General features: G+C 40.3%; 1 protein-coding gene and 1 non-coding gene across 11 annotated transcripts; one reads left to right on the forward strand and one right to left on the reverse strand.

Annotated features, from left to right (window-relative positions):
* Positions 1 to 306: 306 nt before the first annotated feature.
* LOC106578023 (SLAM family member 9) lies at positions 307 to 10877 on the reverse strand. Of its 10 annotated transcripts, none has more exons than XM_045700489.1 (6): positions 10792 to 10868; positions 7207 to 7325; positions 7029 to 7123; positions 5102 to 5199; positions 4792 to 4949; positions 307 to 1507 (listed from the first exon to the last, which is right to left on the reverse strand). In XM_045700489.1, the coding sequence occupies exons 3-6, from the start codon at positions 7070 to 7072 to the stop codon at positions 1112 to 1114; spliced, it is 696 nt and encodes a 231-aa protein (XP_045556445.1). In that variant the 5' UTR covers positions 7073 to 7123; positions 7207 to 7325; positions 10792 to 10868; the 3' UTR covers positions 307 to 1111. The 10 variants fall into 10 exon arrangements, with proteins under 10 accessions (XP_045556445.1, XP_014012046.1, XP_045556443.1 ...); XM_014156571.2 differs by lacking the exon at positions 10792 to 10868 and adding an exon at positions 7479 to 8589 and having other exon boundaries at positions 5102 to 5362; XM_045700487.1 differs by lacking the exon at positions 10792 to 10868 and adding an exon at positions 7479 to 8585 and having other exon boundaries at positions 5102 to 5310.
* Positions 10878 to 19428: 8551 nt separating this feature from the next.
* Positions 19429 to 19504, forward strand: trnae-uuc (transfer RNA glutamic acid (anticodon UUC)). The gene has a single exon. It is a non-coding gene; the product is annotated as a tRNA-Glu (tRNA).
* Positions 19505 to 23171: the final 3667 nt, after the last annotated feature.

Raw genomic sequence — 23171 nt, forward strand, 5'->3', positions numbered from 1 at the left:
CTACACTAGAAAAAAGCGATCATCGCCAATCAAGGAGAGGTAGCAGCAGTGAAGCGCTGAGCAGCAGCTACGTAGGCAGCGGAGTGGGCAGCAGCTACATTTAAAAAAAAAGTAATCAATTGGCAATCTCTATCTTTAGCCACAGCAAATCAGGATCCAGAAAATCTGGAACCACAGCCACTCCGATATTTCAGATTGTGTTCACAGGACAAATTCTTCAGCTTTTAGCTATAATTGACTGCCATACCTCTGTAGTTCCTTCCCATAACCAGCTGGATGTGACAGTTACTGAAATGGATAGATGGATACCTTTTATAGTTATATTTGTAAATGTGATTTCTCAGAATATGAACAATTAGACATACAGTATGTATTAGAAAAATAATTATGGAAAAATGACATACTCAGATGGTTGGTTGATTGATTGATTGATTGACTGTTGATTGCTTGTTTGATTGATTGACAGCCCAATCGATACAACAATGAATCAATTTGTTGATTGAATGGGCTCCCCATTTTAAATTCAACTGTTTTGTATATAACATTTATTTTAAAGCATGTAAAGTGCTGCTGTATTAATCAGCATGTTTTATCATTTTCATATACAGAAAATAACACAGTATGCAAAACGATGTATCATTAAAGGGGAAATCTGCAGTTCAAATACTAAGAATGCCGTCATCCTGCCACCTTTTTTAGGTTAACAGCTTAGTGATGGGGCTGGAGAAATGTAACCACTTTAATTCATAGATGAGGCTATGGATGCTATGGACTGACCATTCACGACATCAAAATTATAGTTGTAACTATGTTTTGAAGCTATACAGTGTCTGTTTAGAATTACATTGTTTACAAACAATGGAGTTTAAACAAGCAGAAGTTATATTAATCAATAGTTATATATAATTAATTTAAAAGTCCCCAAAATTGATGTAGCAATCACAGATTCCCACTTTAAATATGGTTAAAATTAGACATGAACAATATAAACAATAAATTCTCTAAATTCTCACTCTTTGTAACTTCCCTGTGTTTTCCTTCAGTGTCTAAGTCTATGGGTCAAGTCTTAGTCAATGTAACATCAGGGGCCTCAGAGGGATGGAGGGGTAGTTTAGTAAGGTAGTTTGTCTGGTTTGTTGACATATTTGTCCACTGGGTGGCGCTGTGCTATAGCTGGCTCCTGTACTGTGCTGTAGATTGATGTAGGCTCTGCCTCAGAAGGGCTATGTGGTCCTGGCCTCTCTCTTTTTGGACAGCCCAGTTTGTCCACTAGGTGGCGCTCTTCTACCGCTGGTTGCTGCACAGTGCTGTAGAGTGCCTCTGCACTTTCTTCTGGTAAAGTGTACCCTTTGTCCACTGGGTGGTGTTCTTCTATTGCTGCTGCTGGTACTGCTCCTGGTCTGCCTGCAGTGACGTAGATAGATGTCACCTCAGAACCAGGGGTGTTTTGTAGTTCTGGTCTTCCTGGTATAGCGGACACTGGGTTGTCAACTTCTGTAATAACGCCCTGTTAGAAGAAGAGAAATGTGAGAAACAACACAGAGTCGCTGATGTGGCCCCGACCGCTCACCAGAATTGAGTGCTCCTGATCTCTCTGGCCGACCTGAGTAAGACCCTTGCAAGGCTGCCGGCCCAGACGGCATCCCAAGCCGCGTCCTCAGAGCATGTGCAGACCAGCTGGCTGGAGTGTTTACGGACATATTCAATCTCTCCCTTTCCTAGTCTGTTGTCCCCACTTGCTTTAAGTTGTCCACCATTGTTCCTGTACGCAAGAAAGCAAAGGCAACAACTAAATGACTATCGCCCCGTAACACTCATTCTGAAGTGCTTTGAGGGGCTAGTTGGGGATCATATCACCTCCACCTTACCCGACACCCTAGACCCACTACAATGTGCATACCACCCCAACAGGTCCACAGATGACGCAATTGCCATAGCACTGCACACTGCCCTATCCCACCTGGACAAAAGGAAAACCTATGTGAGAATACTGTTTATCGACTACAGCTCAGCATTCAACACAATAGTGCCCTCAAAGCTCATCACTAAGGTCAGGGCCCTGGGCCTGAACCCTTCCCTGTGCAACTGAGTCCTAGACTTCCTGACGGGCCAACCCCAAGTGGTGAAGGTAAGCAACAACACATACGGCACGCTGATCCTCATCGCGGGGGCCCCACAGGGGTGCGCACTCAGCCCACTCCTGTACTCCCTGTTCACCCATGACTGTGTGGCTATGCACATCTCCAACTCAATCATCAAGGTTTGCTGATGACACAACAGTGGTAGGCCTGATTACCAACAATGACGAGACAGCCTACAGGGAAGAGGTGAAAGCCCTGGCGGAGTGGTGCCAGGAAAATAACTTCTCCCTCAACGTCAACAAAATGAAGCAGCTGAACGTGGACTACAGGAGACAGCAGAGAGAGCAGCATGCCCTCATCAACATCGACGGGCCGCAGTGGAGAGGGTCAAAAGCTTCAAGTTTATCGCCGTGTACATCACTGACTACCTGAAATGGTCCCTCCACATTAACAGCATGGTGAAGAAGGCACTACAGCACCTCATCAACCTCAGGCCCCTAAGACCCTCACAAACTTCTACAGATGCACCATCGCAAGCATTCTGTAGGGCTGTATCACCTCGTGGTACGGCAACTGAACCGCCCGCAACCACAGCACCTGGAGTAACAGGAAGACCAAGAAGGTCAAAGACCTCAGCAATCTAGTCACGGCCTGTTCACCTCGCTACCATCTAGAAGGCAGAGACAGTACAGGTGCATCAAAGCTGGGACCGGAAGACTGAAAAACAGCTTCTATCTCCAGGCCATCAGACTGTTAAACAGTCATCACTAGCCGGCCTACGCCAGGTACTCTGCCCTGAACCTTAGACGCTGTCACTAGCCGGCTACCACCCGATACTCTACCCTGCACCTTAGAGACTGCTGCCCTATGCAAATAGTAATTTGGTCACTTTAATAATGTTTACATACTGTTTTACCCACTATAAATGTATATGCTGTATTCTACCCTTACGTAACAACCACATGAATTTCACGTGATCGAATGTGAAGTTAATGTGATAACATGTGACAACATGTAAAAGCAACATGTGATAACATGAAACTATACATTTAAAAACATGGGGATACAACATTTTTTTAAACTACACGTGATAACATTTGAATGTTTTTCACATGTGAAAGTGCAAATTCGTTTTTCACATGTAAACGTGTTTACATGTGAAACTGCAAATTCCACATGTGAATCTGCAATTCGTGTGAGCTGATAACATGAAAAGGTGGTGTTACATGGTTTCACATGTGAACTGACCTCCCATGTGTCTCTTGTTTTCACATGTGAAAAGATCAGCTCAAATTTCACGATTTCTTTTCATAAAGGAAGTAATTAAATGGCATGTGGTTTTAAGTAGTATGCTATTCAGCTAAAATAGTGTAAAAATCTCATCTCTTAAACTCTGACGCACTCTGGTGGCATTTTCTAAATTACATAATATTGTATACTACCCTAATAATGTACATTTCAGTTTCAAAACTATAACTCCTACAAATGCATGCTTAGTACTGTTAGAAAGGTAAGAAATGTGGGATTCTGATAACGATGGGACTACTGCAGAGCCTACAGATACAGCAGGCCCCAAAAAACTGAAATGTACCATTTTTTTATGTTTTTTCTTCGAGGAGGGGGGGACATCTTAAAATGATCCAAGCAATCAGGCCTTTAAAGTTATCGAGTTTGTTTTTTGGATGGTGGTGGGATTCTTAGCACATGGCCAGCAGTAAGATTTGAGTTCAACTTCCAAAAAGACATGAGCTGTAGCTTTCCCCCCAAAAAATCTGTACAGGGCCCAAAACAACTGCTCAAAGTTTAACGAAAATACGATTACATTTGACATGATTACTTAATACTGACTTTTCAATATGACCCCATCTGGGATTTAATCTCATAACCTCTGGTTTTGGGATACGCCGATCTTTCTGCTGCGCCACAAAGACTGTAGCTTTCTCACAAGTCCCCTAAGGGCCTGGGGCAGGGTTTCTACTAAGCTGACATATTGAATTGTTTTAAGATGGTCATACCATGGATCATTTAGCAATTACATTTAGAATTTTAGGACCCCTTTATGTATCAAAAAATTATCTGAAAAAATATTTGATGAAATTTGGCGTTACTGCTATTAGCCCTCAGAAACGTGTTGAATAACACATTCATACATGGCAAAAAAGATCTGAGAGAAGAAAAAAAATCCTGAGCTTTCTTATAAGTGTTTTACCCAAATTTACCCCCCTTTTTTAAGGGCACAAAACTATTTCCATAGATTTTTTTTCATTGGTACTGGGTTACCTTTAGACGAGTCTTGTGAGGCTTGTTGGGGTCTTAGAGCAATCCGAAGAACACCATCGTGTTCTTGAGAGTGATCTTTCCAGAGGGGTCATAGTAGTGTGTAGCCCAAACTGTTCGGACGCTTCGAACGTTTTCATGAGAAGACCAATTTTTAGGATGTGTCCTGCTCTGACAAACACCGCTGTAGCTCTGAAACCTTCCACCGCAGCTGCGGAAGGCCGACATCGGCGGATGTTGTGGATTGAGACGCAGGGGTGTTGGACAAATTCAGGTAGATCCCTCCCGTTTCGTTGCGTTTGCTTCCGTTTAAGAAACATGTTGCTACTGCGTAATGAATACGCCCCAGATATATCTAGCTTAGACATACGGATTTTGATGGGGGCATAGACATCGACATTAGGGGGTTAAACATGATTGACAGAGCGGGTACCTGCATTGACTGCTGCTCTTTAGGGGATTGCCGTCTTCTGGTTAATATGATGTATCCTACACCAACTAACACACCAACAAAGAAGACTACACCAGTAACACTGCCCATAATGGTCCAAACTGGTAATGTTGAAGCTCTCCCCTTCTTCTCACCTATACCTGAGAGGTTACATATACACAGACACACACACACACACACACACACACACACACACACACACTTGTAATTACTGCAATGATATTAAACCGTTCTTGATAAACAAATGTACAACGGTATGCACAGAAGGTGGAAGTTAGTAAATTAGACTTACATATGTCCTCCATGCGTTGTGAGTTGGTCTCTGCACTGAAGTTATTTTTGCCAGTGCACTGGATAGTTCCGTTGTCATTGGAGATGATGATGTTGACTCTGGTGTGTGAAAGAGACTGCTGTGACAGTGTGCACTGACCTCCATCACAGACAGACAACACCCACACACCTGGAACTGAACAGTTCACTGTGACATCACACATTCCACCACTATAGTTGGAGGAGAGAGACACCACCTCCATGACTGGTATGGAAACAGCTTCTAAAATAAGTGATTATATCAAAGTTTACAAAAATGTCAAGATGTCCTAAAATATCATTCATCAACCCAAGCAGGTGACAGTAGGCATCTTTGCATTGATTCAGGTTTATTCGACAAAAGCAATAAAAAAACATTGCCACATGTGTAATGGAAAGGCAGCTATTAGATAAATATTCTAAAGATAGACAAAAAAATGTATCCTTTCGAAAGGGATGGATATTTATTTTTTCTAACTTTCTTTTTTGCAACAAATGATGACGGAAACGGTGTTTTCATATAAATGATCATTGCCGAATAATTTTGAAGGCAAGCGGGCACGTAATGTCATTTGTATTTGTTTATGTAATCTTGATTTAACTAGGCAAGTCAGTTAAAAACACATTCTTATTTACAATGAGGGACTACACCGGCCAAACCCGGACGACGCTGGGCCAATTGTGCGCCGCCTGGGACTCCCAATCACGGCCGGTTATGGTTCAGCCTGTTATGTGATACAGTCATCACATAACATTTAATTCTAAATGTCTACTGCTTGCTAAATCTATTTTTTAACTATAAAATAATGTTTCTTTGCAGGAAAAGGATTGTCTTGACTTTTGAAGAATACCTGAATTGCTTAACCTTGCGTTCCTGGTTGGCTGGATGCAAGTTTAACCACTACATTATTTCAGATCTACAGGAGTGTAAATTTCCCCATGGCACGGACCGTGGAGATACGTTGCCACATGATAATTATTAGAATATGGCAAATATGAGTAAATTCTTGCATTCTATCCATGCTGGCTTTTGCAGGCTACCTGAGACATGAAACAGATAGGTGGTAGGGCATACAGGCTGTCGCCAATGTATTAATGCGCAATTTGTCTAAATGGATATTGTAAACACTTCAGACAATTCATTTTTATTCCACACTATGTTTTTTGCGAAGAATGTATATTTGTTCAGGTGTGATGTCATCGACAGTTCAATGGAAATGCACGGTAGCAGGCAGTGGTGGGAGAAGTACCCAATTGTCTTACTTGAGTAAAAGTAAAAATACCTTCATAGAAAATGACTAATGTAAAAATCACGCAGTAAAATCCTACTTGAGTAAAAGTATCTGGTTTTAAATAAGTATCAAAAGTAAATGTAATTGCTCAAATATACTTAAGTACAAAAGTAAAACTATCAATTATTTCAAATTCCTTATATTAAGCAAACCAGACAGCATCATTTTAGCCAGGGCCACACTCCAACACTCAGACATCATTTACAAACGAAGCATGTGTGTTTACTGAGTCGGCCAGATCAGAGGCAGTAGGGATGACCAGGGATGTTCTCTTGATAAGTGCGTGACAATTTTCTTGTCATGCTAAGCATTCAAAATGTAACGAATACTTCTTGGTGTGAGGGAAAATGTATGGAGTAAAAAGTTAATTATTTACTTCAGGAATTTAGTGAAGTAAAAATGATCAAAAATGTAAATAGTAAAGTAAAGTACAGATACCCTCAAAAAATATAAAGTTGTACTTTAAAGTATTTTTACTTAAGTACTTTACACCACTGGTAGCAGGCAATTGTCTATTTTATATGCGAACTTTCTAAATATTGACAACAAAAATGACAGGACAAATGTATGGAAACGTAACTAATGAATGGAATGTAAAAAAGCCTTTACAAAACTTACCTTGGACCATCAAATTGTATTTGACCATTTGTGTCTCCTTCCATTTCTCAACGTTATATGCAATGTAGATTCCAGTATCTGTTTGTTCCAGTTTCCTGAGACAAAGAGAGTGGTCTGTGGAGTTATAATCGACCCTCTCCTTGTATTCAGGAGAAACTTCTTCACTCACAACTATTACATTGTCATCAGTCATCCATTTCATCGCCATCTCTTGATGAGGGTTTTCTCTAACTGCCAAACACGCCGCACCGCCCTTCAACCCATATTTGTCTATTGGATGGACATCTGCCCTGGTCCCTAAAGACAGAGGAATAGCAGGATCACTTTTTGAACGTTTTTTTATTTATTTATTTATTTATTTGGTATACCAATAATAGGATATACTGTACTTTATACCTACACATAACATAATTCATATTATTTAAAAAATCATAGAGTAGAATTCTGTACCTGTGATGGTACCCAGCAAAATGATTAGTAGTGAACCCAGAATATCCATAATGTTTGAGAGATCAAAAGCCTGACTTCTTGGCTTCTGTCAAAGTGAGATTTAATTAGACCCTCTAGTATTTAACACCTTTTGCAGTTCCCCGCAACTGTGAGCAAAAACACCACACAACTTCCCCCGCATGCGTATGACTCTCACGTCACTTTTACCACTCTAGAAAGAAAGTATGGGGGTTTCAACAGTATGTCCCAAGTTATATAAATAGATGATCTACCCTACATACTTTTTGCATGAACAGATGTGGGCAATGTTCTGTTATTACCTGGAACAGCATGGTCTCGGTTAGTCTGAAATCAAATCAAAATTTGTCACATGCGCCGAATACAACAAGTGTAGACCTTACCGTGAAATGCTTACTTAAAAGCCCTTAACCAACAGTGCAGCTCAAGAAGAGTTAAGAAAATGTTTACCAAATAAACTAAAGTAAAAATTAATAAAAAGTAACACATTAAAATAACAATAACGAGGCTATATACAGGGGATAACGGTACCGAGTCAGTGCGCGGCAATTTGTACATGTAGGTAGGAGTGAAGTGACTGCATACATAATAAACAGCGAGTAGCAGCTGGGTACATAACAAATGCAGGGGGGGTCAACGTCAATGTAAATAGTCTGGTGGCCATTTCATTAATCCAGAACTGTTTTGTGCTAACATTCCACCCCTTATATTTGTCATATGACACGAAGTACAAGAGTGGCATATTAGCACAAACAGACTGGTATCCAGGCTAGATATTGTCGTATATGCATGTGAGAACACTTATTTGCATATTGAGATGCGTTTGTTTCCTTAGTTCCTCTTTTGGGATCATCTGACAATGAGAAGTACAGTTCTTATCAGAACCAGATGTATTATTGTAACTACGAGGCCGCAGTTCAAAACCAGCTAGCTTCCTGTTGACAAGTTCTCTAGCGAGAAGAGTTCTCTGTGTGTGTCAGAGCATTAGTGAATTTCCATGGGATGTCCATCTTTATCACAGCCACCGAAAGTATACAGTATGACACAATTGGGGGAAAACTGAAACATTCCAACCATGCACCATACCCACAGTGGCGGTTCTAGACCATTTCAACTGGGGGGGCCAAGCTAGGGCCAGTTGTACTGTTAGAGGGGCCAGTTACATTAGACGTTATTGTTGTCATATCGTTTTCTTCACTGCATTGCAGGCATTAGCTGGCAAAAGACCATGTTCATAATCATCATCGTTGCCACTGTCCAATAAAGGATGTAAAAAAAAGAACGATAGCAAAAATGTGTTATGTAAAAATTATTTCATACTCCACATTTAGGGGATCCAAAATTGTTGTCACAGGGGCAACCCCCCTGGCCAACGCCCCCAGAACCGCTAGTGCATAACCATCTCCCTAACTTAATGAATTGATCAATATCAGTAACCAGGTTTCCATCCAACCTGTTTATGCTAGGAAATTAAGTTACATGTCTTATAAAAATGTTTATGACAGTCCTGATGGAAACAGAAACATTTTCGGCAAACTTTACAAATGTCGACAAAACAAGTTAGACAAGGAAGTATATTTTTGTCTGTAAAATTAATTATGCGAGAAATGTCGGTGGAAATGACCTTGTGCACAAATATTGATATAATAACCATCATATAAGTAAACTTGGGTCCCGCGATGACATGTTGTGTGAAGGGTGACCACATATCCCGGATTGTTCGGGACTGTCCCGCATTTTGTCCCTTTGTCTAGAAACCAAACAATCTTGTCCCGCATGTTGTCAACACATTCAAACACCACCAATTTAGAAAAAAAACATAGATGTATATCGTATTTCAGTCAGACATTCCAACCTGTCTCTTGAAGTCACTTTGAGATTATGAAAATATATATAGGCCATCATAAGGATGTGGTAGCCTAAGCCATGGTGATGTTAAACACTTCTCCAATCGTATATTCTGCGCAGCGCAAGACGAAACGTAGGCCAATTGTTTCTGCATCATCAAATTGTGTGCTCGTTCCGTACAGCTGATTGCAGGGGTCTATTGTTGTCAGAGCACACAAGAGCGTCGCTCAGCCACTTCTCACTAGTAAAGTTAGATAAAAGCTGAATCAATGTCTTGGGAGATCACATAATGATTCATGAATGAGTATTCTACATGACAGAAATAAATATAATAGCATAGTATAACGTTACTATTACACCAAAACACCACCTAATTTCTCATAAGATTTTTGGAGGGTTGGCTGAATAGTAAAAAAAAAACATAATTGCGGCCAAACTCAACAGCGCGCGTCACACGGCAGAATTGAAACAAAATACAGGAAGGCTATATATATTAACACCATCTGCTCATTTTTTTCATTAAACAGTAACTCAAGAAGATCTCAATGCATATTTCCATGAATCTTATTGAGATCAAATGATTGGCATGCAGACACGGTTTGAACATTTCACTGGCAAAACGTGAAGAATTATCATTCACGATCGACAGTTATGATGCCATGCCCAGTTTGAAATGAGGTATGCCTAACTTGGTATTTGAGGGTATTAAAAATGTGTCTGCAATTTTATGCATATTCTATAGTGATATTAAATAACGGTACAAACTTAGAAAAAAGATGACGTCATTTACAATATTATTGCTCTCCAGACCCTTTTTATTCAAACGTTTTTATTAATGTAGAATACATTGTCCCGCAAAACCATGCTGTTGTCCCGCATTTGTGAATTTTAAATGTGGTCACTCTAGTTGTGTGGTCCTCCCACTACCACTCGTCGGGAAAGCATGCAGTTTATCAGGCTACAGATGAAATAATTTATGATGAACTTCACAGGGTGGTGAAAGTGCAAAGTGATGAGCTTGATGCTCCTTTCCAATAAATATCGAGGGTCTTATTCTGGAAACATGATAATCGATGCTTGGTTGCCGTTTTACAAATAAAAATAAATATCGGTCTTTTGTCCATAATAATAATGATCTCATCATGTTGTAGGCTATACGTGCGCTCTAGCCAACAGCGTACAGACAGAGCCAGTTTCAGATTACATATGGCAACATTTTTTTGTGAGAAAACCACCAGTAGAGTTGAAAATGCGATGGCAACCCATTTAACTTATATTTTTTATTCGGTACATGTGAGTTTAACCGCAAAATGTAATTTTTATTTGCACTACGTGCACAGCCTTTTTATCTGCGACGAGTCAATTTGAAGGATTTTAGAATATTAGCATGAAAATATGTCGCCAATTGGATTGAAACCTAGCTAGTGATGGTCTGAATTACACCTACTTGGTCTTGCAGGTCTAAAGCAACAAAAAAAAGGTTAAGTAAAACAATTGAAGTAGTAGGGGAGAGCCGGAGATAACTCCGTCGGTTGAAATACGGTGACTCGAGCGTTAATTTAAAAAAGCGCTCCGTAAGCCTCGCCCCAGTGGGCAGAGCTAGGCATGTTGCACCCGGACACGTTTTAATACAGAAAAACATCTAATTTTACTACGGGCCTGCTGTGGTTCTGTGTAGACTGGTTATGCTAATATATTTGAAACCAGTGTATTGCAGTTAATTTCGTCTTTTATTTAATAAGTACAATATCGTGAACAGGGAAACGAGTCCCAGACATTTCGCAATAGAACATATCAAAGGAGGGCATGGTTTACTAGGCTACCTAAATTATTTGGGTCATCTGGCTGCAACCAGTGTTTGGAATATGTTGAGTTCGTTGACAAAACAGAGAAATGGGACGCCTTTTCACACTGAGATGTATTTGTCAAAGGTAAAGACATCTATTAATGTAATGCTATAGTATTTCTAAGTAGCAGGTATATCTGCCAGGGAAACTAATTGTTCTCACTTTGAAAGAACATTCAGATTTGTCTGCCTGACTGTGGCGCTCTTTACCTGAATTGTTAAGATTTTATTCTCATAATCACAACAAACTACTTGTTTTCAGTGGCATGTATTCATGAATGCCAAGCAATAATTTTAGCTAGGTAGCCTATGACAACAACATTTGTAAGTGTACTGTATTACAGAGCCATAGACCGTTTTTCCAACATGAAAGATAGGAGGATGGCATTGGCATTCAGCTAGTCTAAAAGTATTGAATCCACATTTTTAGTTTTACTTGGAATATCAGTACCATGGAGCAGTGGAGGCTCCTCAGAATAGGAGGAGGGGAGGCCCATCCTCCACAGTGAATTTCAGAAAAATAAAAACAGTGAAACATTTTTAGATAAAACTATACTAAATATATTCAAGCCACCAAATAATTGATTAAAACTCACTGTTTTGCAATGGTCTACAGTAGCCTCAACAGCACTCTGTAGGGTAGCACCATGGTGTAGCCAGAGGACAGCTAGATTTTGTCCTCCTCTGGGTACATTGACTTCAATACAAAACCTAGGAGGCTCATAGATCTCTTCACCTTCCATAGACGTATACAGTAATTATGACAACTTCCGGAGGACGTTCTTCAACCTATCAGAGCTCTTGCAGCATGAAATGACATGTTGTCCACCCAATCACAGGATCAGAGAAAGAATTTAGTACTGAAAGCATAAGCTACAGCTAGCTAGCACTGCAGTGCATAAAATGTGGTGAGTAGTTGACTCAAAGAGAGAGAAAGACAATAGTTGAACAGTTTAACAAATGTATTTCTTCCAAAATTAAGGAGACGCGAGAGAGAGGCAGAGAGAAAGAGAGCTAGCTATATTTGGTTGTATTTTTTAAAACTTTCACTTAGCAAGCAAATATAGCTACCTAGTTTATCCTACTCAAGCACCCGGCTCAAACAGAGGGACGCTATGTTAGCTAGCTGGCTCTGGCTATCCAACACCGGAGCTCTTCCAAGTCAAGGTAAGCTTTTGATTGTATTAATTTATTGCCACCGGTGCAACTGCTAAACTGTTTTCGGACTGTACACTGCGATTGGCATGCTGACTAAACGTATATGTGTCTTTTTTGTTGTCACAGCCTTATTGTATATGACGGTGGCGTATGAACGATTGGGTTACAGAGCAAACAACGCAATTGTCGAAACACAGGTTGTAATATGGCTTGTTTACTGACTTGGTATGGCTTCCTCAGGGATTTTACGCAGGCTACTGCTTATTCTGCTCAAATAGAGATTTAATTCAACTGTGTTTTCTTTGAAAATATGGGTCTATCTGAGAATATAACATTCTGTTTACTGCCTGAGTGTGGCGCTGTTTACCACCATTTTCTGGATTATTTTCTCACCAGAACTAAACTACTTATTTTACTGAACTAGAGATTGAAATAAATGGTGTTTCTTTAAAAAGATGGGCCTGGCTGACATGGGTGGTTTTCTCACCTTATTGCTGTTGGTTATTTACCAGGTAACAAGAAGTGAAACCTTAAGAAGGACTGAAGTAATAGACTCCTTATTTTACTGAACTGATGACCTGCAATAAAGTAAAGTTTAAGCACAGGCCATTTGTCTCCTCTAGTTCATATTGCTTTTATAATGTTAGCAAAATATCAACAAGTTACTGAATGTTTGAACATTATATTTGACGTTAGAATCATGCCTTAATCAATTGACTTCTGCTTCTTTTAGGTCAGTGGTTAAACATATGCATCTTTATGATTCTGAGGGTCAATTACCTTATGTCAAGCCATGGTTAGTTTAGTATGATTAGTTTGCCGGTGTGAAGAGAATACAGTTGTTTAGTCTATCAGGACATGAGTAGCTCAAATGACAAGGACAGCTGGAGCACACCTGATTGGTAGCGCTAAACATGAATAGTCATTAAAATAGTGATGTTGAGGCATGGTTCATTTTCATGGAACATATAGCATTCATTATTCAAATCGACACAAACATGAAACGATGGCTGATAGTACATTTGTTGAAAGTAAGGAGCACTACAAATCAGAAACATGGAGATAAGACAGATATTGTGCACTTCTCGCCAGCTGTTACTTCTGTCCCAAGACTCTATTTCCCCCGCAGTGTCTGCAGGTACAAAAGAAACGTTTCGGTAGTTCTGTTCTCAGCCTATTTAAATTATACTAATTTACCCTAGAAATGAAATTAGTTGCTAACGGTAGAGGGCATAATATAAGTGGTTTGTCATAAATATATACCAGTAGCTCGCCAAACAATTCTGAAAGTACATGCAATTTCATGTGTTCCACCGCAAACTGTCAAACAAATCTCACAAGTATCAGACACCGCAAGCTCCCAGCTACTATTTTACCAACAAAATACTAACATTATCCCACCCCTGTTTATCCACTATTGGCTTAAAAGTCAAACCTAACACTATCTGCCAATCAATTTCCGTCATTATTGCCCCTTTCTGTCTGTGTGGTGCGGGTGTTTGTCCATCACTCAGTGTGTAGCCAGTAGTGATGGGTCGTTTGCGAACGACCAGCTCTTTTTGGGTAATCGCGGGAAGCGAATCGCATATGTGAATGAGATAATTTGGCTCCCTGATTCGAACATTTTTGCTACTGCTTTTTGAACTCCAGACGTTGATTATCTGCAGATATATTATAAAAATATCCTCTGAAGAATGTAATTCCTAAGTGCAGGAACAATATAGTGAGAAGCGAGCCTCATTCTGGTCCACGCTAATTTTTTAAGTGCGTTAAATACAGTATAGTGATGGGTCGTTCGCGAAATAGTCAGCTCTAAGAACCGGCTCTTGTAGGTGAACGTTGGAGCCGGCTCGCATATCAAAAGACCCAAATCTATTTATAAAAATAAATAAAAATGAAGATATGAATAATCAAAAGTTTTAAATTATTTATTTTTTTTACCTTTATTTAACCAGGTAGGCCAGTTGAGAACAAGTTCTCGTTTACAACTGCGACCTAGCCAAGATAATGCAAAGCAGTGTGACACAAACAACAACACAGAGTTACACATGGAATAAACAAACATACAGTCAATAACACAATAGAAAGTTCGGTATACAGTGTGTGCAAATGAGGTAAGGCAATAAATAGGCCATAGTAGCAAAATAATTACAATTTATCAATTAAACACTTGAGTGATAGATGTGCAGAAAATGAATGTGCAAGTAGAGATACTGGGGTGCAAAGGAGCAAAAAAAACAATATGGGGATGAGGTAGCTGGGTGGGCTATTTACAGATGGACTATGTACAGGTGCAATGATCTGTGAGCTGCTCTGACAGCTGATGCTTAAAGTTAGTGAGGGAGATATGAGTCTCCAGCTTCAGTGATTTTTGCAATTCGTTCCAGTCACTGGCAGCAGAGAACTGGAAGGAAAGGCGACCAAAAAAGGAATTGGCTTTGGGGGTGACTAGTGAGATATACCTGCTGGAGAGCGTTTTAGAAACGTTAGTGTTTTCTATCCAAATCTACTAATTATATGCATATTCTAGTTTCTGGGCAGGAGTAGTAACCAGATTTAATCGGGTACGTTTTTTTATCCGGCCATGTAAATACTGCCCCCTATACCACAACAGGTTAACTCTGCTGTGATGAATATTAATTTAGTGTCATTATTTCATTATCAAGATGTAAAGAAATATGGCTTTGATGCTATTTTAGAGCTCTTGGTTAATGATGTTAAAAAACTGAAGAGTGATGGTGTAAATTAGCCTTTTTCAACTGATAGACTTTATGGCATTATCTGCCAAATAACTGGAGACAATTTGGGGATGCATACAGTCCTTGGTTTCAGAGTCCTTCAGTGGTCATTACTTTTGCTAGTTCAGTTTGATAGAAAAGTCTAATGCTCAGACGTTTTACAGTGAGGATGACCCTAAGATTGTCTTGCGTGGTAAAGATCAATTTGAAATGCATTTGAATCAGTTGCAATCAGACCCACAGTTCCCATCTGTGTGTGGTGTAAATAAAAATTCTAAACTAAATAGTTTGCAGCACTTCCATGTTTGTAGTAATTTTTCTGAGGACATAATGCATGACATTCTTGAAGGGGTGGCTCAGTTTCAGTTAAAATTGTTGTTTGAATATGTCTCTGAAAATGTATTTTCGAAACTTGCGCTTCTCTCTAGAATCTACCCGTTTGACAATGGGTACTTGGAGTGCAAAAACCGTCCAACTAAAGTCAACCTAGAGAACAGTGGAAATAGCACAGCACTTATGTCACGTAACACTTCAATAGCAGGAGGGGTGAAGTCAGGCGCAGGAGACTGAGGTCCGTGAAACCCACGTTTAATAAATCCCTGAAAAATGCTGCAACAAGGCAGGGCGCACAATATACACAATAGGAGAACAGCTCCAAAAATACTGAGGAACGGGACTGTAACGGCTGTCGTGAGAGAGAGTAGACCAAGGTGCAGCGGAGTTAGTGTTCATCATTGAAATATTTAATAGACGAAAGAACACTATACAAAAATAAGAAAACCGACAGCCAAACAGTCCTGTCAGGTGCAAAACACTAACAGAAACAATTACCCACAAAACCCAAAGGAAAAACATGCTCCTTATGTGTGACTCCCAATCAGCAACAACGAACTTCAGCTGTGCCTGATTGGGAGCCACACACGGCCCAAAACAAAGAAATACAAAAACATAGAAAGAGGAACATCGAACGCCCACCCAATGTAACACCCTGGCCTAACCAAAATAAAGAACAAAAACCCCTCTCTATGGCCAGGGCATTACTGGGACGCAGCCCGGCAACCCTAATGCCTAAAACACGCAGCATAATAAGGAACCACAATTCCCCTTCGGGCCCAAAAGGCATGACAATAAACAATCCCGCACAAATCCCCAAACAAAACAAACAAACTAAATACCCCACTAATTAACTAACACAGAACAGGTGGAGACCTAAACAGACATAACCAAAAGACACAGAAACATAGATCGGTGGCAGCTAGTAGGCCGGCGACGACGACCGCCGAGCACCGCCCGACCAGGGAGAGGCGCCACCTTCTGTGGACGTTATGACAACTTAATTCTATTCAAACTCTGTGTCTTGTGAGAAACGTTCCCTTGATTTTGGGTGATGTTGTTCCACCAGGAAATGAAAACTGGAATTTGCTGCTCATCTTACTGCAAATAATCAACATTGGTTTTTCCCCTTTTCTTAGCCAGGGCATGACTGTGTATCTGAAGCATTTGATAATTGAACATCACACACTTTTCAAACAGTTGTACCCACATAAAAACTTGATACCCAAACAGCACTTTTTGATACATTACCCAGCATGCATAAGACAAATCGGTCCTTTGTTACATACAGTATGTGAAGCATGATGTTTGAGGCTAAGCACAAACTCTTTAAGAACACCCTCAAAAACTTCCAGAACATTACGAAGTCCCTTGCCAAAAAACACCAATTTGCTATAGGCCATTACTGGGAGACATCACCATTGTGACATACTGAGTATGGACCGACGAAAGCGTTTTCCCTGAGTGATTTTACTGGTGGTGATGAGTTGGCAGTGTCACTTCAGGTCACTATGCAGAAAGCCATTTACTCTACCAGCTGGGTTAAGATGGATGGCACCGAGTACAGAGAGGGACTGTTTGCAGTAAGATGGAGCATGAAATGCCAGTCTTTCGTAAAATAACTAAGATCATTGTGGTTGACTATTGTATACCTATTGGTGAACAAGTTGCATACTGATCATTTCATTGAACATTACCATGTCAAATCAAATCAAAGTTTATTTGTCACGTGCGCTGAATACAACAGGTGTGTATATATAGACTTTACAGTGAAATGCTTACTTACAGGCTCTAACCAATAGTGCAAAAAAGGTATTAGGTGAACAATAGGTAGGTAAATTAATAAAACAACAGTAAATAGACAGGCTATATACAGTAGCAAGGCTATAAAAGTAGCAAGACTACATACAGACACCGGTTAGTCAGGCTGATTGAGGTAGTATGTAGATATGGTTAAAGTGACTATGCATATATGATGAACAGAGAGTAGCTGTAGCGTAAAAGAGGTGTTGGCGGGTGGTGGGTGGGACACAATGCAGATAGCCCGGTTAGCCAATGTGCGGGAGCACTGGTTGCACTGATTTCATTCTGATGCACTGATTTCATTCTGATGCACTGATTTCATTCTGATGCATTGATTTCATTCTGATGCACTGTTTTCATTCTGATGCACTGTTTTCATTCTGATGCACTGATTTCATCCTGATGCACTGATTTCATTCTGATGCGCCTGTGGTGCACTGATTTCATTCTGTTGCGGCTGTGATGCACTGTTTTCACTGTGATGGGCGCCTCGGTACATACTATTGAAGTCGGAAGTTTATATACACTTAGGTTGGAGTCATTAAAACTTGTTTTTCAACCACTCCAGAAATGTCTTGTTAACAAACTATAGTTTTGGAAAGTCGGTTAGGACATCTACTTGTTGCATGACACAAGTAATTTCTCCAACAGTTGTTTACAGACAGATTATTTCACTTATAATTCACTGTATCACAATTCCAGTGGGTCAGAAGTTTACATGCACTATGTTGACTGTGCATTTAAACAGCTTTGAACATTCTAGAAAATGATGTTTTTAGAAGCTTCTCGTTTGGGTCAATTGGAGGTGTACCTGTGGATGTATTTCAAGGCCTACCTTCAAACTCATTCCTTGACATCATGGGAAAATATAAAGAAATCAGCCAAGACCTCAGGAAAAACATTGGAGACCTCCACAAATCTGGTTCATCCTTGGGAGCAAATTCCAAACGCCTGAAGGTACCATGTTCATCTGTACAAACAATAGTACGCAAGTATAAACACCATGGGACCACGCAGCCATCATACCGCTCAGGAAGGAGACATGTTCGGTCTCCTAGAGATGAACGTACTTTGGTGTGAAAAGAACAACAGCAAAGGACCTTGTGAAGATGCTGGAGGAAACGGGTACAAAAGTATCTATATCCACAGTAAAACGAGTCCTATATCGACATAACCTGAAAGGCCGCTCAGCAAGGAAGAAGCCACTGCTCCAAAACCACCATAAAAAGCCAGACTACGGTTTACAACTGCACATGGGGACAAAGATTTACGTTTTGGAGAAGTGTCCTCTGGTCTGATGAAACAAAATAGAACTGTTTGGTCATAATGACCATTGTTATGTTTGGAGGAAAAAGGGGGAGGCTTGCAAGCCGAAGAATACCATCCCAACCGTGGAGCACAGGGGTGGCAGCATCATGTTGTGGGGGTGCTTTGCTGCAGGAGGGACTGGTGCACTTCACAAAATAGATGGCATAATGAGGTAGGAAAATGATGTGGATATATTGAAGCAACATCTCAAGACATCAGTCAGGAAGTTATAGCTTGGTCGCAAATGGGTCTTCCAAATGGCCAATGACCCCAAGCATACTTCCAAAGTTGTGGCAAAATGGCTTAAGGACAACAAAGTCAAGGTATTGGAGTGGCCATCACAAAGCCCTGACCTCAATCCTATAGAACATTTGTGGGAGAACTGAAAAAGCGTGTGCGAGCAAGAAGGCCTACAAACCTGACTCAGTTACACCAGCTCTGTCAGGAGGAATGGGCCAAAATTCACCAACTTATTGTGGGAAGCTTGTGGAAGGCTACCCAAAAACGTTTGACCCAAGTTAAACAATTTAAAGGCAATGCTACCAAATACTAATTGAGTGTATGTAAACTTCTGACCCTCTGGGAATGTGAGTAAAGAAATAAAAGCTGTAATAAATTATTCTCTCTACTATCATTCTGACATTTCATATTCTTAACATAAAGTGGTGATACCAAATGACCTAAGACAGGGAATTTTTACTAGGATTAAATGTCAGGAATTGGGAAAAACTGAGTTTAAATGTATTTGGCTAAGGTGTATGTAAACTTCCGACTTCAACTGTATGTGATGCACTTTTTCATTCTGATGCGCCTGTGATGCAGTGATTTAATTTTAACGTGCCTGTGATGCAGCGTTTTCATTTTAATGTGCCTGTGATGCACATTTTTCATTTTAATGGCCTTCCCTGTAGCTCAGTTGGTAGAGCATGGTGTTTTCAACGCCAGGGTTGTGGGTTCGATTCCCATGGGGGGCCAGCACAGGAAGAAAAAAAAATGTATGAAATTAAATGTATGCATTCACTACTGTACTATTCACTATTCACTACTGCTCTGGATAAGAGCGTCTGCTAAATGACTAAAATGTAAATGTAAAATAGGCATGTGATGCACTGTTTTACTTTGGCCTAAATAAATGAAACAAAGCAGAGTTACTACTCTTGTAAGGAATCCTGTATTGCTCCTGTTTAAGTCACCTACAACTTGCAAGCTTGATTTATGAGTGTGAGAGAACCAGAGGAAAAAAAAATCCTAGTGTGAATATTAAGCACTTCCTAGTGTCAATTCAGCTATAGGATGCATTCTCTAGAGTTGATCCTCAACACTGAAAGGTGTTGCTGCTTAATACTGAGGGTGTTGAAAAAACACTCCCAATTGTTTAAATATGAACACTACCAAACGTGTTAAATTAACACCGAGTGGCCCAATATAAACACTGAATGAGTGTTGAAAAAACACTCCCATGGGTAATTTTATCAACACCTGAAGTGTTATATCTTAACACTCAGAGACTGTTTCAATATTAACACTACAAAAAGTGTTAAATGAACAGAGTGGACCTATATAAACACTGGACAAGTGTTAAAATTAACACGCCTGGTGTTAAATGAACACTTTCAAATTTGCTGTGTAGAGTTACATTAGAAATTGCCATTCAAGAAGGTTCAAGGTCATTGGCCACAGATAAAATTATGTCAAATCACGTTATATCTACAGTAGCTTTGATTGGACTGATCATGTCAATGTCATACTTTTAAAATCTTAGTTATCAAGCTAGCAGTCATCATCATGAATCAAGTCAACAATCTACTGGCAAATCTTTTTCAATTCTTGTCATATGAAGAAAAATTTGTGATAAAACGTCTCTGCGCTAATCGGTCATTGGACATACACATTACACAACAAGTCGTAATCCGCAAATTCAACAATGATTGTTTTGATAGGAAGCAGTGGCCAATCACTGTTTTGCTTCCCCTGCCTGCTATTCAGTGGAGAGTGTGTGTGGTCCAAGTCTGGATTTAAGGATTTAAAACATCTGTCTGAAAGTGTCTCAAAACATGACAATTGTGCATCACGTATAGACAACGCTGTTAAACTGGGATTACTGGCTCAGCTAGACATATAGACGAGCCATCGACCTTCACAACCAACAAACTGAGGAGAATATATATGTGCTTGACACAATTATAGCATACATTAAATTGTGTGGCAATTGTGAGACAGCACTGCAGGGCCATGACGAGTTGGCCGACTCCTTGAACCCAGGCGTTTTTTTGAAACCATGCGTGACGGAGATTACAGGCTACAAAGGCATTATGACGACCAACCAATTTTTAAGTGTACATCAAGCATGATCCAAAACGAACTTTTGGATTGTATGTACGAAGTGTCCAGAGAAACTATAGCTAAGGAGATGTCTGAGACTCCTTTTGTGTCTGTACAGGCAGACGAGACCACTGACATCCCCTGTAAATCACAGATGGTAATAGTGCTGCGCTACATGGTACCAGACAACAGTGTGTGTGAGAGGTTTTTGGAGTTTATAGAGGTGAAGGACAAAACCGGTGTTGGCCTCTCCAACACCATCAAACCAGTCCTAGCGCCACTTAATGTCAAGGAGAAGCTGGCTGCACAAACCTACTACAGGGCAGCGGTGATGAGTGGTAATGTACATGGTGTCCAAATGATACTGAAGGAGACTTACCCAAATGTGCAATTTGTGCACTGTACGCACGCCAACTAAATCTAACACTTCAGCAACTTTGTACAGGGAGAGTGAGCGCGCTTAAAGTGTTTTTTGCAGACCTATTCTCCTTTTCCATATTTTTCACAGGCTCACCCAAAAGACTCTCCTCTTTCGCAGAATCAATGAACAGACGGGTCCCCAGACCACAGGGTACACAATGGAACTTCAAAAGCAGAACCGTCAATGCTGTGTAGCAGGACCGTGAGACACTGGGCCAGGGCATGGAGGACATCCGCATGCAGCCTGCATGGGATGAGATCACCATCAGCGAGGCTTATGGCCTGTCCATGAAACTCAAGGATCCCACATTTCTGCAACTGCTCCAGATCTTTTCCTTGGTCATGCCAGAGGTGGATGTTTTGTGCAACATAATGCAGAAACAAACCATTGATGCAGCAGGAATCGCTGGAGCAATCAACAACTTCAAGGTGAACATTCAAACATTTGCGAGCAAACTAATGCACTGGCCATTAGTGATGCACTGGCCATTAGTGATGCACTGGCCATTAGTGATGCACTGGCCATTAGTGATGCACTGGCCATTAGTGATGCCACTGAACCAAGGTAAAGAAAACCTAACACTACATCCGTGATGAAGGAGGCATGCGACACAGTCGCTGCTCATGTGCAAGAAAGGGACCACTTATTTCCAGCAAAGTTGGTGGACATCTCATTTTTCCCGCCGTATGTACCTTTTTTTCAGACCGCAGAACTCCAATGTGCTACCAGGCTATGGCCTGTGGGCAACCAGGAGAAGTTGAAAACAGAGCTGTCCACTCTCTACCGGCATCCTGAGCTGCCGGTAGAGAGTGGACAGAGTGGAAATTACGGTTTGCCTCTTAACGGCTTATTGTCATATATGCCATAGTTTGTACATCTGCATTGTTATATTGCTTATATAGGTCTATCTCATTAGTATCTTATTAATAATTTTAGGCAATGCTAGAATGATGCATTTAATTGTTTTTCTTACTTAGTGCGTTATAATGAGCTCTGGTCCTTTTCTCCACGAGGAGGGTGGTAAGTTACATTTACATTTAAGTCATTTAGCAGACGCTCTTATCCAGAGCGACTTACAAATTGAAGTTACAGATCCAACAACATATTATAGTATCCCCTCCTCGTAACCATGTTTGCCAGTGACAGTCTCTTCCTATTCAAATATTTTTGTTCAATAAAAAAGTTCAGTATTAGACCCATGTAATTACAGTCCATATTGCGATTATTTTATTTTTTTGCGCAATGTGCTGTCAGTGCATCTGTTTATTGTCTATAAAAGTGGATCCTCGTGATTGTATTGTCCTACCTTTTTTAGACCACATAGACCTAATCAAATATTTCAAATGATAGGCTAACCGCTGGTCGCTCTCTCACTCTCTCTCTCTGTGGTGACTTAAAGAGTAATAAAGTTAAGGCTAAATTGCTGAGTTTATCTGAACTAACATTGAATTTCTGTCGCTATCCATTTCGAAATAGCTGAACGAATAGGTCTACCTCATCGCAGCTCGTTTGCGTGCACTTGCTTATACTTGGAGGTAAGTGTTAATTATATAAGAACAAACATAGTGAATTTACTGAACATGAATGTAATAACGTTTGTGTATGGTTCAAAGTCAAAACTCATGTCGCCATTCATTATTATTGAAGGAGAATGCTGCTCTTACCCAGTTACACAAGTCAACAGAAACCATATTTTTTTAAGCAAGTCAGCCATAAGCTCCACTCTCTGGACAGCTTGATGTAGACCCTAAACGTTTGTGGGCACCGTTTGTCACAGTTATAGTGCATTTCATGTATTGTTTAGAGTTGTGTAGTGGCTTCGCTGGCATGCATCTAAAAGAGAATGGGTTGTTTGCCCAACCAGGATGGACATGCTAAAATTGCCACTGTAATGTGAT

Source organism: Salmo salar, chromosome ssa18 (assembly GCF_905237065.1).
Source record: "Salmo salar chromosome ssa18, Ssal_v3.1, whole genome shotgun sequence".
In the NCBI taxonomy this organism is placed as follows: domain Eukaryota; kingdom Metazoa; phylum Chordata; class Actinopteri; order Salmoniformes; family Salmonidae; genus Salmo; species Salmo salar.